This window comes from Acanthochromis polyacanthus, chromosome 12, assembly GCF_021347895.1.
Source record: "Acanthochromis polyacanthus isolate Apoly-LR-REF ecotype Palm Island chromosome 12, KAUST_Apoly_ChrSc, whole genome shotgun sequence".
NCBI classification, from domain to species: domain Eukaryota; kingdom Metazoa; phylum Chordata; class Actinopteri; family Pomacentridae; genus Acanthochromis; species Acanthochromis polyacanthus.
The window spans coordinates 9620627-9639904 of record NC_067124.1 but is presented as its reverse complement, the minus strand read 5'-3'; the positions used below and the strand labels follow the sequence as shown (position 1 = coordinate 9639904).

Genomic DNA, 19278 nt, shown 5'->3' with positions numbered 1-19278 from the left:
CAAGATTCCAAAATCTTCCAATTGAACATGAAATTTATACAATCTTTAGTAGCCCTCCCAACTCCAAGCATCTCATTTCTAAAATTGTAAAATTATTTGATAATTGTATTATTGCCCACACTGTGAAAACTAGGGATGCTTGGAGGGAAGAGCTAGGTTTGGACTTGCCTGAGTCCATGTGGACCAAATGTTTATCCCGGATTCATTCTTGCTCTGTAAACAGGAGACATCAATTAATTCAATTTAAGGTTGTCCACCGCTTGCATTATTCCAAAGCCAGATTGCACAAAATCTATCCTTCAGTTTCCCCAGTGTGTGACAGGTGTAATGTGTCAGAAGGTACTTTGTCTCATGCTTTTTGGTCCTGCCCCTCACTAACAGGCTTCTGGTCAAAAATATTCGACTGGTACTCCAAAGCATATAAAAGTCCACTCCAGCCAGACCCTGGACTAGTCATCTTTGGCTGCTCACAATCAACGAAGACTATTCCTGCTACAATGCAAAAATCACTGGAACTTGGACTGATTGTTGCAAAAAAATTAATATTGAAAGAATGGAAGTCTCCCCTTCCTCCCTCTTTCCAACTATGGGTCACGGACATGTTATTTCTACTACAAATGGAAAGAATCCGCAGTGGCTCAAGAAACACTTTTACGAACTTGTGGAATCCATTTCTGGCACATTTTGAAAAGGCCAACACACAATGACTTTAAACTGAGTCCCTGTTCCTACATTTTATTTTTATTCATTCACTTCTTTATTGATTTATCCTGCCTCCTCGCTGTACTCTGCACTTATCTGTACTGGACTGGTGGTATGTTATGCATCTCAGCCTTGTTCTGTTTGGTCTTGTTTAAAATAATGAAAAATGAAAATAAAGTATTAAAAAAAAAAAAGAATGTGAAAGGTGAAATTTGTGCTATTCATTACCATACAGTGGGTACGGAAAGTATTCAGACCCCTTGAAATTTTTCACTCCAGTGTTTCCCCTCATATATGACCGACGATGTGGGCCGCCTCGCTGGTATAGGCCACCGCCTCATTACAATTTTGCTGACATTGCCACCTCACTGGTCTGCGCCAAAAAAAAAAAAAGGAATGCTAAATATGAGCATTTTCTCGCCTTGGCTGAAGACAGCAAGGCACATCCCCATTGCGGACAAGAAGCGGCAGCGCTCCATGGTTTCGTTTTTCAGGGCTAAAAGCAGGTGTGTATCACAGACATATGTCAAATTAAGTATCAAAACTATTGCATGTCATCAAAATAAAGTGAGCAACGCAATGTAGGCATTGATCTCGCTTCCTTTACTGAGTTTGCTTACTGTTTTGTTGTCTGCGGTGATACGAATTGACAGTGACTGCAAAAATGGCTCTCGTTAAAACATTTAGACACGACAAAACCTGTTCTCACGAACGAGACAAATGATTTCAACGGAATATAAAGTTCCTAGTTTCTTTTGATAAAATGATTTATAGAGTGCCCGAAATTATATCATTCAATGGCAAAACAAATTCTGTAATTTCAACGGTTCACCGTTTTGATATCTGCATAAGCATTTTTAAAAATAGAACGATACTGCCAACGCGATTATAGAAACACTATACACCCATGGAAAGCTTAGATTGATCAACATTAATCCCCACTTATATTTGATTTGCCTCATGTAATAAAGAGAGCATGTGTTCAAATTTGGTGTTTGTGTTTTCAAGAATGTTTACTTAAATTCTTTAATTCAGCTGCCTGACACATATCAAAATTATGTATTCTAACTCAAGGTTAACAACTGGTATTCTAAAGAAGTTATTTCTTTGTTCAAAAAGGTAACAGTTTTGAAAACAGAACTAACTCCTTCAGAAAACCAGTTGTTAACCCAGAGTTGAAGTTTTCTTTCACATTTTTAAGTAAAATGAAGGTCATGACATAACCTTTTTATTATAAATAAAAATGAAAATGAAGTGGGAATTTGGTACCTAACATGTAGTTGTTTTGAGAAAAAAGTAAAAGTCACCACTTGATTCCAGATTCAAGTCCTTTGTCACCTTTTTAAAATTTGTAATAAGAACTGATGTGGCATTTTGGAATGGCTTGTGGAAATCTGACCAGAATATAATAGACTGGACTAGTTGACATGTTTTGATCACAAGGACAAGTGGGTTTATATATTTTCTCCCTGTCATTAATTTTTAAAAAAGAAACATGAAAATTTTATTTAATTTAGTTTTTGGAAATGGCTACAAATACAACAAAATGTGCTCCAAATTATGCCAGAATGCCACATTTTGCATCTTGATTTTCAAAATTTTTCCGGTCAAGGCCCTAGTGGGGTGTTGGCAAGGGCCTTTGGCCCTTGCCAACACCCCACCACCTCATAGCCATTTCAATCCAGGGGAAACGGTGCACTCTCTGTGTCGTTGCAGCCATTTGCCAAAATCAAAAAAAGTTCATTTTATTTCTCATTAATGTACACTCAGCACCCCATCTTGACAGAAAAAAACAGAAACGTAGGAATTTTTGCAAAATTATTAAAAAAGAAAAACTGAAATATCACATGGTCATAAGTATTCAGACATTCATATTTAACTCGCATGCTGTCCATTTCTTCTGATCCTCCTCGAGATGGTTCTGCTTCTTTATTGGAGTCCAGCTGTGTTTAATTAAACTGATTGGACTTGATTAGGAAAGGCACACACCTGTCTATATAAGACCTTACAGCTCACAGTGCATGTCAGAGCAAATGAGAATCATGAGGTCGAAGGAACTGCCCAAGGAGCTCAGAGACAGAATTGTGGCAAGGCACAGATCTGGCCAAGGTTACAAAAGAATTTCTGCAGCACTCAAGGTTCCTAAGAGCACAGTGGCCTCCATAATCCTCAAATGGAAGAAGTTTGGGACGACCACAACTCTTCCTAGACCTGGCCGTCCAGCCAAACTGAGCAATGGTGAGAGAAGAGCCTTGGTGAGAGAGGTAAAGAAGAACCCAAAGATCACTGTGGCTGAGCTCCAGAGATGCAGTCGGGAGATAGGAGAAAGTTCCACAAAGTCCACTATCACTGCAGCCCTCCACCAGTCAGGGCTTTATGGCAGAGTGGCCCGACGGAAGCCTCTCCCTAGTGCAAGACACATGAAAGCCGCATAGAGTTTGCCAAAAAACACATGAAGGACTCCCAGACTATGAAAAATAAGTTTCTCTGGTCTGATGAGACCAAGACTGAACTTCTTGGTGTTAATTCTAAGCGGTATGCGTGGAGAAAACCAGGCACTGCTCATCACCTGACCAATACAATCCCGACAGTGAAACATGGTGGTGGGAGCATCATGTTTTTGTGTTTTTCAACTGCAGGGACAGGACGACTGGTTGCAATTGAAGGAAGGATGAATGCGGCCAAGTACAGAGATATCCTGGAGGAAAAACTCTTCCAGAGTGCTCAGGACCTCAGACTGGGCCAAAGGTTCACCTTTCAACAGGACAATGACCCTAAGCACACAGCTAAATAACAAAGGAGTGGCTTCAGAACAACTCTGTGACCGTTCTTGACTGGCCCAGCCAGAGCCCTGACCTAAACCCAATTGAGCATCTCTGGAGAGACCTCAAAATGGCTGTCCACCAACGTTCACCATCCAACCTGACAGAACTGGAGAGGATCTGCAAGGAAGAATGGCAGAGGATCACCAAATCCAGGTGTGAAAAACTCGTTGCCTCATTCCCAAGAAGACTCATGGTTGTACTAGCTGAAAAGGGTGCTTCTACTCAATACTGAGCACAGGGTCTGAATACTTATGACCATGTGATATTTCAGTTTTTCTTTTTTAATAAATTTGCAGAAATTTCTACATTTCTGTTTTTTTCTGTCAAGATGGGGTGCTGAGTGTACATTAATGAGAAATAAAATGAACTTTTTTGATTTTGGCAAATGGCTGCAATGACACAGAGAGTGAAAAATTTCAAGGGGTCTCAATACTTTCCGTAACCACTGTATGTATGACATGTTATCATATCTTCACTGTGACATATTTTAGTATCTAGAGCACATTCACATATAGTTTGAATGAAATAAATAACCCACGTATTTGCTAGCATGTATAATCAGGGTTGTGTTAAAGTTTGGTTGACGGGATTATGGTGAGGAATAAACAGATCACGTTTGTGCGTTTAATATCATGTATTTTAGTTTGTTTTGATAAAACTCATCTCCCTTTCTCCTGAAGACAAAGGGGAGTCATCAAATCACTGAGAATTGTGCCAAAGTGTTATATCCCCTCCTTCAGGCCTCACAACCTGATAAAACGGACAGCAGCCTGTCCTCTTCCTCTCTTTTACTCTCTGACTTTCCGAGCACGCTGCTGAGCATCTCAATTTGCTTCTCTAAGACGCATTCTTTTCTTTATCCTCTGAAGTTCCTTTGTTCCAGAGTTTGGTCTCGCTTTCCAGTTCGTTCTGGACATTTTTTGTAATTGAAAATAGATATTTTTGCTCACTTTCAACGCAAGCCGAATTTATTCTTTGTTTTGATCCGTAATTTTTGACAAGAACCAATTAGATCCTGTTTCACGATATTTTCTAAGTTTTGCAGTGGCTCCAGTCAACATCCGTTCTTTTTACTCGGCTAACGCCTGCTAAAATAGAACGAGAGCCATCATTTTTAATCAAGTGACTTTTCATCAACCCAAGAAGAAGATTGGTACACCGGTTCACTCCCTCCGCTGACAACATTTGAGGTCTGCTGGCTCAGACTCCATCTGTGTGACAAGAGCTCCCCATGGACAGGACATGGACGGTTGCCATAACGACGATAAGACACACTGGAGCCAAATCCAGGCACCTGGTAAAGACGTCATCAAAAGTCGCAACTGTGTCACGGTCCTGGAGACTCTGCTTGACAGTTCTACGAATACATAAGACCAGCTGAGCTTTCTCTGTTCCTGATTTGGGTTAATGTCACTAACCACTTGATTACCTAAGTTCGGCCACTCCGTTTATTCTTTTACGAATCGTCGTAGTCCAAATTATCATTTCATTGAGTCAGGTCATCTGCTATCTGGCTTTCTGTCACCATAATCCTCATCTTTTAATATGCTGATTTGAATCTGATCTACACACACACATACAATCTCACATACACACGCGCAGACACACGTATTCACGCACGAACACACACGTCACATTTTTCACTGTACATAGCTCACTTGTATTGTTTGTTAGAATAGTCAATAAATGTTTTCACTTAGACCAATCCATTGTCTTGCGCGTTTTCTGTGTGTGAGAACTGAGGTCAATTTCAACCGAGAATTCTAGATTTTCAGCTATCAGACTGATCAACCGTATTTCAACAGGAATCTCTTGGAGATTCTGCCTTTTGTTTTCCAAAGATGGCGCCATGGAATGGCCGCCACGGTGCTTTGGTGCGCTCTCTTTTGCCTTGTTTTATTTGATAGTTTTATTTTTTGCCATGCAAACAAGAGGTCTCTCACCAGAGATGAACTCCCTGAACATCAGGGCTACAACCCCAACGGATCTAATTCCCACATTCATGGCATCATCTGTGGATTCTGGTCAAAGGTGCGCTCACCTTTGCCAACACTATTTGCAGGAAACGCCGCAGGAGAGGAAAAGAGCTGGGGCGCTTGTGCGTCTTCGCCGACATCGTACTCCACTGCCGGGAATTTTTCTCTCCAAAGTGCGCTCTCTGGCAATAAAATGGACGAACTTCAACTACGGTTGGGAAAAAAATAGAGACCTCTCATCCTCATCTGCCCTCTGCTTCACGGAGACCTGGCTGTGTGGAAACACACTGGACTTTGGGGGGATGGGGTGCCTGGATCTTGGGCTGTGGCGGAAGCGCCGGCCCATGCCGGGTGGCCGGTTCCTCTGGTGATGTTGGCCCTCTGCCTGGTGGGGCGGGGGTTGCCTCTTGGATGCCTGGGGCCCGGGTCCTGGGCTGTGTCCGCCCTGGGCCTCTGGCCCCTGGCGGGGTCCGGTGGCCACCGGTCTTGGTTGCCTGGGGCCCGGCCTCGCTGGACGCTGGGGGTCCTGTGCCGGGTTCTCCCTCTGCCCCCTTCCGGCCGATCCGTGGTCGTCCTCGTAGTTTGGTGACTCGGGTCTCTGCTCTGGGATCGCTGCCGGCTCGCCTGGGTCTTGTGGGCTCTCGGGCCTGCTTCTGGCCTTCACGGAGATCAGAGGTCATAGTTGCATGATCACAGTCACAATTGCACCGTACTCTGCATGTGACATAGCAACCATGTTGTCTTGTGGGGTGTTAAGTTTATCCTGGTGCCAAAATATCAAAAGACATGTTTTCCTCAGTTTGTTCGTTTCACATAGTTGTTCTGAATATTTACTAGCTGTGTTTCCTAACAAAACCTGGAGGATGCTTTCCGCTGTGTCTTTGTTAAGGTGTACTAGCTTGTTGTCTGTTGTGTCGGTTTCAATTGAAAAGATTATTGTATTCTTGCACTCTTCCTTTTCTCTTCTCTATCCCCCTTTGTTGTTGTTTTTTTTTTCTTTTTTCTTTTCTTGTTTCTCTCTTCCTGCCTCTTTGTTTACCTGTCAGGTCTGGCAAATTATGTATATTTAACTAATCAACAAGTATTCAAACTAAATAAATTACTGAACATTATCAAGGGGAGTCTTATACTTATAAACTCCCCTTGGAAAAGCAAACTTGTATGGCCCAATGCAGCAGCCAGATCCCCCATTCTGCCTGTTCTATTGCTGGACAGGACAAAAAAAAAAAAAAAAAAAAAAAAAAAGGAAACACACCGGACTCTGCGCTGCAGCTGGGCGGGTTTCAACTTCTCAGAGGCGGACCGGCAAGCGGATCTCTCTGGCAAGAAGAAAGGTGGAGGTATTTGCTTTTACATCAACTGTAGTTGGAGTAACGATGTGACTGTGATCCAGAAATACTGTTTAGTCGACCTGGAATCCCTCATCATTAACTGCAAACCATTCTCTCCCCCCGTGAATTTGCTTCATTCATTCTCTGGTCGGCGTTTACATCCCACCAGCTGGCCAGTGCACAGGAGGCACAATGCGCTCTAGCCGACCAGATATGTGTGCAGCGAAAAAACCCAGACTGTCTGATTATTGTCCTTGGTGACTTTTAATCAGGGAAATCTCACTCACGAATTCCCCAGATATAAACAGTTTATTAAATGCCCCTCCAGGCAGGAGAATACTTTGAATAAATTGGTAACACCCACCGTTAAAAGACGCCTTTCATGCTGTGCCCCGCGCTCCGCTGGGAGAGTCTGACCATGTCATGATCCATCTGATTCCTGCTAACAGGCAGAGGTTACAACTCTGCAAACCTGTGGTAAGGACATAGAACAGTGGACCAGTGATGCTGTGGGGAAGTTACAGGCATGCTTGGAACCTACTGACTGGATGTTTTCAGGACTTCCACCAACAGTCCTGGACGAGTACACAGACGCGGTGACGTCCTACGATCAGCTTCTGTGAGGACAGCTGTGTAACATTACGCACTAGGGTGAGTTACAACAACGACAAACCCCTGGTTCAACCGCAAAACTCAGGACACTCAGGCTGGAGAAGGAAAGGGCGTTCAGAAGTGGGGACAGAGACAGCTTCAGGGCAGCTAAGAGTGAGTTTGGCAAGCAGTGAGAGCTGCTAAACGGCAGTACGCAGAGAACACTTCAACAACAGTTCTCCATCAGCCTGTAGATGGATCACAGACTTTCTGTCTGACAGTAAGCCAGCATGTGAAAGCTGGGAAAGGCAAGTCTCTGAGACCAGGACCATCAGCACTAGGCTCCCCCCAAGGCTGTGTTCCTTTCCCCCACTATGGCCCTGTTATCCCTATACACCAACAGCCTGCACCTCCAGCGCACCAGTCTCCGTCAAACTCCTGAAGTTTGCAGATGCACCTACCCTCATTGGAACTCATCTCTGATGGGGATCGAGTCCTGGCTTACAGACTGGAGGTAGACAACTTGGATGGACTTCAGGAGGACACAGGCCTCCCCTGCTCCCATCAAGCATCTCTGACTCCACAGTGCCTCGCCCATGGAGTCCTTTCCGCTTTTTGGGATCCATCATCTCCCAGGACCTGAAGTGGGAGATGAACATCACCTCCATAACCAAGAAGGCAAAGTAGAGGATGTACTTCCTGAGGCAGCTGAAGAAGTTCAACCTGCCAAAGACTATGATGGTGCACTTCTACACGGCCATCATAGAGTCCATCATCTCCTACTCCATCATCGTCTGGTACCCTGTAGCCATCGCTCGGGACTGAGAAGGTGATCGGATGTAACCTGCCATCTCTCCAGGATCTATACACCTCTAGGACTTTAAGGCGTACAACCAAGATCTTGGCCAACCCCTCTCACCCTGGACACAAACTTTTTGAACCCCTCCCCTCAGGCAGGAGGCTGCGGTCCATCAGGACTAAAACCTCTCGCCACAAGAACAGCTTCTTCCCCACTGCTGCATCGCCGTTGAACACTGCCTGTGACCCACCCCTACCCCACACTCTACCTGACACCAACTCCAACTGTAACCCACTGCAAATCAGCTCTGTTGACTATATTAATTACCGTATTTCACGACTATAAGGCGCACATTACAAGTCCTTAGATTTTCTACAAATTGTGCGGCGCGCCCCTACAGTGGCAGTGCGCCCTGTGTGTGTTGTTGTTGTAAGGCGGACGTAGTAGAGAACACCATGAGAACGTTAAAGGGGAAGTGTGGGCGTTGATTGTATATAAAAGAATGGGTATGTGCGTTATGCAGAACATCGTTGTTTTAACAACCCTGAAAATGGCAAAGAGACACGCTTATGAAGCACAGTTTAAACTGAAGGCCATCAGCTACGTGGAGGAACATGGAAATCGAGCAGCCGCGAGAGAATTTAAGATTAATGAATCGATGGTTCGCAAGTGGAGGAAGCTGGAAAACGAGCTCCGACAGGTCAAGAAGACGCAGCTGAGTTTCCGCGGACATAAGGCGAGGTGGCCTGAGTTGGAGGAAAGACTCGAGCAGTGGATCATTGAGCAAAGAATGAGTGGGAGAAGCGTTTCAACGGTCACCATTCGACTAAAAGCAGTAACGCTAGCAGAAGAAATGAAAATTGAACATTTCCAAGGAGGTCCGTCTTGGTGCTTTCGTTTCATGAAACGGTGCCATTTTTCCATCCGGACCAGGACTACGGTAGCGCAGCAACTTCCAGCGGATTATAATGAAAAGCTGGCCATCTTCGCTCCTACCGCAGCAAACACATCGCCGACAAACACATCCAGCCCAGCCACATCACTAACATGGACGAGGTGCCGCTCACTTTCGACATCCCGGTGAGTCACACTGTGGAGAAGAAGGGGACCAGCATGGTAGCGATACGCACAACGGGGTACAAAAAGTCTTCTTTTACTGTTGTGCTTGGCTGCCATGCTAATGGACAGAAACTGCCGCCTATGGTGATTTTTAAGAGAAAGACTTTGCCTAAAGAGAAGTTTCCAGCAGGAGTCGTCATTAAGGCAAATGAAAAGGGCTGGATGGATGAGGAAATGATGAAAGAGTGGCTGAGGGAGGTGTATGTAAGGAAACCAGGTGGTTTTTTCCACGCATCACCATCGCTGTTGATCCGTGACTCTATGCGTGCCCATCTCACAGCCGATGTGAAAAAACAAGTGAAGCAAATGAACTCTGAGCTTGCTGTCATTCCAGGAGGCCTGACAAAGGAACTCCAACCGCTGGACATCGGTGTGAACCGGCCGTTCAAAGTAAGGCTGCGAGCGGCGTGGGAGCGATGGATGACCGATGGAGACCACAGTTTCACTAAGAGTGGAAGGCAGCGCCGGGCGAGTTACGCCACAATTTGCGAATGGATTGTAGATGCTTGGGCTAACGTGTCTGCTGGCACTGTTGTTCGAGCTTTTGCAAAAGCCGGCATCATTTCCGAGGAGCCGCACGGCAGGGAAAGTGACTCTGACAGTGAAGAAAGTGAACCTGGCATGTTTGATGGAAATTTAGCGCAGCTGTTCAATTCGGAAACAGAGGATGAGGACTTCCATGGGTTTGATTGATGACGATTACCGGTAAAAAAAAAACGTGAATACCAAACTCAGCTTTGCTCCCGCTCTATTTTTAAATACGCACACTTGTGTGCTTGTTTTATCCGTGTGTTTTACCATGCCCGCACCTATTGATGATAAAAAAAATGTTAGTACTTTGTAATCAATACTTAAATAAAGCACAACCAAACTCAGTTTTGCTCCCACTCTATTTTTAAATACGCACACTTGTATGCTTGTGTGTGTGTGTTGTTGTTGTTGTAAGGCGGACGTAGTAGAGGACACCATGAGAACGTTAAAGGGGGAAGTGTGGGCGTGGATTGTATATAAAACCCTCGCCCTATAATCAGGTGCGCCTTATGTGTGTGTTAAATACAGTAATGGCACACATAACTGAGACTGCGCCTTTTAGTACGGTGCGCCTTATGGTCGTGAAAATACGGTACTACTGTGGAGTAACTGTGTATACCTTTTTATAGTCTATTTATCCTATATTCCTTACATCTCTTCCACTTACCATTTTATTTGTACTTGCACCAAGAGCACCAGAGAAAATTCCTTGTAAGTGTAAAAACCTACATGGCAATAAAACGAATTCTGATTCTGATTTTGATTCTGAAATTAATAATTTCCCGGGATAACCAGGGTGGTGCCCCTTTATTTTAACGAGTGCAGTATAACCGCTTCAGTGGTTTACCCTCCATCACTGCCCCGATAAAAACTGAACAGTATGGTGAAATATAATCCAAAATACAACCACAAAACAAGAGAAGTAAATAATGACAAACATTATTTGATTTGATATATTTTACATTCCTATTTTTCAAATCAAGGAAAATTATGTTTTTTTTCTATTTCCCTTTGAATGAGACATAAATATAAGTTGGAGACTGAATATTCTAAATTTTCTTTTTTTCCTTATTATGAACATTTGCTTTTAAAGGACTGAGCTGCCATGGAGGGCCCTTCTCTTACAAACCTTTAGAGCTTGCCCCATCAAAGCCAGATGTTCTGTCTGGTCAATTAAAGGGTTAATTCAAAGAAACCTTTACTGTGGAATCTATAGTTGTATTGAATGTTTATAATGTTTTGTTCTTTCTATTATGTTTCACCAGAGCGACAACTTACAGCAGACTTATTAGAGCAGGCAGAGTTCTCTTACCAAAAAGATGACACGAGAAAGTTAGAATAATTTCCTTCAATGTAAACGGTATACTCAGCCCAATAAAACGATCTAAGATTCTTTCTAAAATGAAATAAGGAAAAGCACATATTGCATACCTACAAGAAGCACATCTGAATGATGTCAAACATGAAAAACTACAAAAAATGGGTTTTACAAAAGTTTATTTCTCTTCATATCAATCTAAACATAAGAGGGGAGTGGCTATCCTAATCTCCAATAAGATCATGTTTGAACAGACATATAAACAAAAGGACACAAGGAGGGGAGACTTATTTCGATAAAAAGAATAATAAATAGGACAGAATTTACCCTGCTTAACGTTTATGCTCCACCATGTAGTGAACTTGGTTGTTTAAAAAAATAGATCTAATTACGAATCAAATGGGAAGAATTCTAATATGTAGAGGAGACAAACATTCACTTAGAACCTAAACTTGATGTCCTCAATCAAAAACATAGCACCAACAAAATAAGTAAAAAATTCAGTGAAATGATGAAAGACACAGGCCTAATAGACATCTGGAGAGAAATTAACCCCAAAACAAGAAACTACTAATTACTCTAACCCACATTCAGTCTATACAAGAATAGATTACTTTATAATCTTCAGTAAGGACAGATCAAGGATCAGTGACACAGGGGAGTCACGTGGGGATGACAACAAGATGGCAGCTGGTTAACAACTCTCCGCTCCGCGAAGTGTCGTTTTACTGTTTATTCTTATCAAGTGGCTCATAGTTAATGTAGTGTCAACAGTACCTAAACCGGTAAAAGATCGGTGTTTTCTTGGTATCGAAGAACTGAGTAATTTCTCGCACTCCGAATGTGGACAAAGAAGAATACAAAAAGTGCTAGCTCAATGTCTACTCGGGCTAGCCCTATCTATGAAGAGTCTGGCAGTGAGAACTCCCCTCGCCGCTGGGAAAGAGTATTTGCAGAGATAACTAAAGTTAACTCTACTCTACAAACAGTGGCGACCGACATTACCACGATAAAAGCTACTACAACTGAGCTGAGAACAACGGTAGTGGCAATGCAAGTAAGAATTGAGGAAACTGAGGCTTGCGTCACCCATTTGGAGGAGACGACGGAGCGGCTGCATACGGCTGAAGATGGGAGAGACAGACAGGTGAAAGTGATGTGGGACCATATCCAAGCCCTCCAAAATCACAGCAAAAGAAATAATGTGAGACTGATAGGTTTAAAAGAAGTGTTCGGGACCAACGGCACTTTGGCGAGCTGTGTTCAGAAAGTTCTGGTCGAGGGGCTCGGAGTCGGTATGGGCGCAGAGTTTGAAGTCGAAAGGACGCAACATGTACCAGCGCAAGTGTCGGACCCCGGCTGTCCACCGAGACTGGCAATTAATCGATTCCTGAGACAGTCTGCGAGGGATAAAGTGATCGCTGCAGCGAAAGAGAAATGTGGGTTTGAGTGGGAAGGATGCCAATTGTCTGTGTTTCCTGATATGACAAGAGAGCTGGCAGAGAGGAGGAAGGCTTTCATTGCTGTGAAACAAACTTTGGGAGCTCGATGGCATACCCCGCAACTTTACGATTCACATGGAAGGGAAAAGGTAAAAGTTTCAGCGCAGCGGCGGCCGCGGAGAAGCTCATCAGAGAAGGTTGCCAGGAGGAATGCGCAGAAACAGAGTGACACTAGAGCCGACCACAGTGATGGTTCTATGGAAGAGCCTCAGTGATGCTGCAGAGATTATTGGAGCGGTGATGGAGTGGACTAACTTGCCATCACGAGGAGAACCGGCACGTTAACCTACGGACCGGATAAGGATTTTTTCCCTCTCTCTCTCTCTTTTTGTTTTTCTTTTCACATTCAAGGCTGCCAGTGTTATGCAGCAGGAGTTTTGGTTCACTTTCTGTGTGCATTTTGAGTTGGAAACGTTCTTTTTCCACATTGAGTATCAATATTGTGAGAGGGAACATTCCACTCATGGTCATGAAGTTACAGATCCTTTTTTTTTTTTTAAATGTAATGGACAGGCATATAAAGAGACAGAGGGACATAATATGACAGGGAAATATCTTAAATGTGTGACTTGGAATATTAACAGCTGTGGAAATCCAAATAAGAGACGCAAGATACTGGCATATATAAAAATCAACCAGGCGGACATAATCTTTATACAGCAGACCCACTTAAATGAAGGTGAGGAGTCTAGATTTAAGGGTGACTGGGAAAACCATATTTTTCATAGTTAATTGTCAAGTGCATGTAATGGAGTAATCATCCTGATTAGAAAGAATATACACTTTGCTCTTCTTAAAGAAGTAAAAGATACAGCAGGAAGGATCATTTGAATACAGGTGCTAATAGAGGGCGTGAAGGTGATATTATGTAATATCTATGCACCCAATAATGAGAACCCGCACTTTTTTCATGAAGTAAATAGGATTTTGGGAGCTGTGGATGGTCATATTATATTACGAGGTGATTATAACGAGGTTTTAGATCCCATTCTGGACAGGAGCAGGTTTAAAGGAACTCCAAGGTCTAAGGACCGAGAAGCAATTCAGATGTTAAAAGAGGAGCTGAATCTCACAGACATATGGAGGCTCACCAATCCCAACAAACAGGAATATACCTTTCACTCCCACTGTCACAAATCTCACTCTCGGATAGACCTGTTCTTGATTGCAAGTCCCCTGATAACTAATGTAACTAGCTGTGATATCAAAAGTATTGCACTAACTGATCATACAGCAGTAGAATTGTGTTTGAAGATGGAAACTGAAATGGGTAAAGGATACAGATGGAGGATGAATACAGCTCTTTTACAGGACAAGTCATTTAAAACTTTAATTGGGGAGGATTTAAAATCTTTTTAAAAAAAATAAATACAGGCAGCACCAAGGAAATCAAAACCATCTGGGAGGCTTCTAAAGCCTATGTTAGGGGAAAATGTATAGCTTATGCCTCGAAGACGAAGCGAGAGAGCCTGCAAAAAATGTGTGAAATGGAGAGTGAAATTAAGTTAAAAGAAAATAAACTATCTGAAAATTATTCAGATTCTTAGTATCAGGAACTTTGCACGCTTACATTTAAACTACATGAAATATACAATAATAACGGGGCTTATGCCTTGTGTAGATTAAAAACAGACTTTTATGAGGGAGGAGAGAAAACAGGGAAACTATTAGCTCGACAGGTGAAAGAAAAGGACTTTTCAACTATAATTTCAGCTATAAAGCAAGGGGACAAAGTGATAACAGCAGGCAAGGAAATCAATGAGGTGTTTCAAAAATTTTATGAAAAACTATACACATCAACAATACCATGTAAAGAGAAGCAGAAAGAGCAAGACTTGTTTTTCTCTAAAATTGATATGCCTAAGTTATCTCCTGAACAGGTGGAGAGGCTGGAGTCCTCGACAATTGAGAATGAAATAAGAAAGGCTGTTTCATTAATGAAAACTGGAAAATCTCCTGGTTATGATGGACTTCCTGCCGAGTACTACAAAGAGTATATAGACATCCTTGTTCTAGTACTACAGAAGGTATATCAGGAAGCCTTTGAGCTGGGCCAGATACCACCTACTTTTAATGAAGCATTGATATCCTTAGTTCCTAAAAAGGACAAAGACACAACAAATCCATCCAATTATCGACCTATCAGCCTGCTTAATCTGGACTGGAAAATATTCCTGCCAAGCATTATACACCCCAATCAGGTGGGCTTCATGAAAAACAGATCATCTTCAGACAAAGTAAGGAAACTGCTGCACTTGATGTGGCTTGGTCAGTCAAAAAATGTACTGGTAGCAGCCGTTTCCTTAGATGCTGAGAAGGCTTTCGACAGGGTGGAGTGAAATGAAATGAATGAAAAAAATATGATATACACACAGAAAATAGAAAAAAATACGATGTTCATAAAACAACGATACTATGAAAATGGTTCTAAATTTACAAAACTATTGGCCTAGAAGCTGAAAAAAAAACAAGCGGACAATGCAATATTTAGAATACGAGATTCTCAATAAAATACAATTGACACTAAACAAGACAAAATCCAGAGTGTATTTGAATTATTTCATAAGTGCCTATATACCAGAACACCAGAAGATGGAAAAGATCAGATTGACATCTTCCTGGAAACTCTAAAAGTACCAATTATGAAGGAAGATCAAAATAAAGATTTAGGTGCAGAAATACCAATAAAAGAAATAGAAACAGCCATTGAAAATTAAAATCCAACAAGTCACCGGGAAATGATGGCTTCACAACAGAATGGTATAAAAAATTTAGAGAGGAACTCACACCAATCCTTAAAACTACATGTAACTGGGACCTACAGAGAGCAGATATCCCTCCCACCTGGAAATAAGCCATTATATCTGTAATCCCTAAAAAGAAGAAAGACAAAATTGAATGTGGGTCATACAGGCCAATATCAGTCCTCAATGCAGATTAGCGTATATGTACTTCCATCATGGCTAAAAGGATGGAAAAAATACTGCCGAATCTAATTCACAACGATCAAACAGGATTTATATACAGACGGCAAACAGAAGATAATACAAGACGAACTCTACATGTTACGAATCAGATACAACAACTAAAAGAAAAGGCATTGATTTTAAGTCTAGATGCAGAAAAAGCATTGGACTCGGTCAGCTGGAAATATCTCTATAAAGTGTTAGGCAAATTTGGTTTCAATAAATAAGGAACAGATAGTATAAAAGCCATTTACAACAACCCGACGGCACGAAATTAAATTAATGGTCATTTGACCAAATCACTAACTCTGGAGACGGGAGTACGACGAGGCTGTGCCTGGTCCCCACTTCTCTTTGTCTTATTTCTAGAACCACTAGCCCAACACTTAAGACAAAACAGTAAAATAAAGGGCATTGAAATTAATGGTAGGGAGCACAAAACAGCATGCTACGCAGACAACATACTTTTATATCTTAAAAACTCCAAAAACTTCCCTACCAGAAGTCATGGATTCCCTTAAAAACGTAGGCTCAATGTCAGGATACAAATTAAATATAAATAAAACGGAAACTAAGCAATGGTTTACACAAGAAGAACCGACAACAAATAACTGGATAGACATAACCATGGGAATTTATAGGATGGAAAGAATAACTTTTATTGCAAACCTGAAGATGGATTCCTTTGTGCAACACTGGGAGGGATGGGTGAGATATGTGAGGCCTTTGAGACCGGATCTCGGTGGGAAAACTGCATGAATATGGACTTAAAATCATTTAACTGAAGGAAATGTTTTTGTGTTTTATTGATTTATTCACTGATTCTCTACTTTGAAATCCTGTATGCCAAGGCAATAATGAACTGCTGTAAATGTTGATTTTTACATCTACTCTCTGAATGTACATAGTTTGTGTATATTTGTCTAATTTCTAAGATGTTGGTAAAATTGAAATTCTTTCAATTAAAAGAGAATTGAAAAAAGTAAAGCTACCAACTTAAATCAATACATGTATGCAAAAATAATGCAGTCTATAAAATAAATCAGACAATAATTTTAAAAATTAAACTAAAAAAGACTGGTGCACAGAACAGAGAAAGCTGAAAGGATTAAAATTATATTCTAATGTATAATATATGACACATGCTGGTAGCAGACAGGAAATATGGTTTACCTGTCTGATAGTCCTGGCCACCAGGCTCTCCAGTACTGGTCCTCGATCTTCATGTAGAAGGTGAACTTCATCCAAGATCAAAAGACGTACAATCTGGGACAAAGCCACATCTCCAACGCTCTTCCTGGTCACAACATCCCACTTCTCTGGAGTTGTGACCAACATCTGAAAACAAGCATTGAGACATTAGGCACAGGATCCTGGAATTTAGTGATTGAGATCATTTTGTCAGAAGAAAGAGTCATTTGAGATTTACTCATGCAAATTAGAGTCAAACATAGATTATTTTTTAATATTCATATCGTTATGGTGACTAGCAGCGCATAGATGTACACGGACAGTGTGGAAGATATTGCTTTATATGTGATTATTTTTCAGTAGGATTTTTGTAACTGACAATGTAGCAAATCCACACTCAGTGTTAATATGCAAATGCTCGATTCAATTTCAGCAGCTCACTAATTTCTGTGATTTAGGTCTCTGTTTCTGTGAACCGAGCAAGATTATGCCCATCAGTAGAAGAGGGTTTAGAGATCAAGAGAAATAATGCATGATTAACTGGGAGCAGGGAGTTTGAAAGGCATTTAATGAAAAGAGAGCACACTGACGCACCTTGAATACCCTGATCACATACACTATTTTGGCAAAAGTATTCGCTCACCTGCCTTGACTCACATTTGAACTTAAGTGACATCCCATTCCTAATCCATAGACTTTAAATATGACGTCGGTCCACCCTTTGCAACTATAACAGCTTCAACTCTTCTGGGAAGGCTGTCCACAAGGTTTAGGAGTGTGTCTATGGGAATTTTTGACCATTCTTCCAGAAGCACATTTGTGAGGTCACACACTGATGTTGGACGAGAAGGCCTGGCACTCAGTCTCCACTCTATTTCATCCCAAAGGTGTTCTATCGGGTTGAGGTCAGGACTCTGTGCAGGCCAGTCAAGTCCATCCACACCAGACTCTGTCATCCATGTCTTTATGGACCTTGCTTTGTGCACTGGTGCACAGTCATGTTGGAAGAGGAAGGGGCCAGCTCCAAACTGTTCCCACAAAGTTGGGAGCATGGAATTGTCCAAAATGTCTTGGTATGCTAAAACAGGAGATGGTGGTTGACATCAGGAGAAGGACACTCCCACATCCACCAGTGAACATCCAGGGCAGGACATTGAAACAGTGGACAGTTTCAAGTACCTGGGTGTTCACCTCAACAATAAACTGGACTGGTCCCACAACACTGATGCTCTGTACAAGAAGGGCCAGAGTAGCCTCCACCTTCTGAGGAGGCTGAGGTAATTCGGAGTGTGCAGACCTCTACTAAGGACTTTCTACGACACTGTGGTAGCCTCTGCTTTCCTCTACGCTGTCGTCTGCTGGGCCCCGGGCAGCACAGAGCGGGACATGAAGAGACTGAACAAGCTGACCAAGAGGGCCAGCTCTGTCCTGGGCTGCCCACTGGACTCTGTGATGGATGTGGGTGAGAGGAGGATGTTGACCAAGCTCTCATCCATCATGGACAACAGCTCCCACCCACTGCACCAGACTGTAGTGGAGCTGAGCAGCTCCTTTAGCACGAGACTCAGACACCCTCAGTGCAAGAAGGAGCGCTACCGCAGGTCCTTCATCCCCACTGCCATCAGACTGTATAACACTACTGTGTAGTTGTTATTATGTGCAATATTTATTATCTTGTTTTTGCACTTTCGTGACTTTTGCACTCCTCTGTTTTTTGTTTTTTGTTTCTAAGAGCCCTGTAACGGTAAATTTCTCCTTTGTGAGATAAATAAAGTCTATCTTATCTTAACATTCAGAGTTCCTTTCACTGGAACTAAGGGGCCACGCGCGCCAAGCAGCCCAGCTCCTGAAAAACAAGCCCACACCATAATCCCCCCTCCACCAAACTTTACACTTGGCACAATGCAGTCCGACAAGTATCGTTCTCCTGGCAACCGTCAAACCCAGACTCGTCCATCAGATTGCCAGACGGAAAAGTGCCATTCGTCACTCCAGAGAACGCGTCCCCACTGCTCTAGAGTCCAGTGCCAGCGTGCTTTACACCATTGCATCCAACGCTTTGCATTGCACTTGGTGATGTATGGCTTGGATGTAGCTGTTTGGCCATGGAAACCCATTCCATGAAGCACTCTGTGCACTGTTCTTGAGCTAATCTGAAGGCCACATGAAGTTTGAAGGTCTGTAGCCATTGACTCTGCAGAAAGTTGGCCATCTCTTGGCACTATGTGCCTCAGCATCCGCTGACCCCGCTCCGTCAGTTTACGTGGCCTACCACTTGGTGGCTGAGTTGCTGTCTTTCCCACACACTTCCACTTTCTTATAATACAGCTGACAGTTGACTGTGGAATATTTAAGAGCGAGGAAATGTCACGACTGGATTTGTTGCACAGGTGGCATCCTATCACAGTTCCACGCTGGAATTCACTG

General features: G+C 42.6%; 1 protein-coding gene across 1 annotated transcript in view; it reads right to left on the bottom strand.

Moving 5' to 3' along the window:
• ascc3 (activating signal cointegrator 1 complex subunit 3) overlaps nucleotides 1–19278 on the bottom strand; it is a 424683-nt gene that overhangs the window by 183236 nt on the left and 222169 nt on the right. The window contains 1 exon segment of the mRNA XM_051957275.1: nucleotides 16834–16998. Coding sequence (XP_051813235.1) covers nucleotides 16834–16998 — 165 coding nt within the window.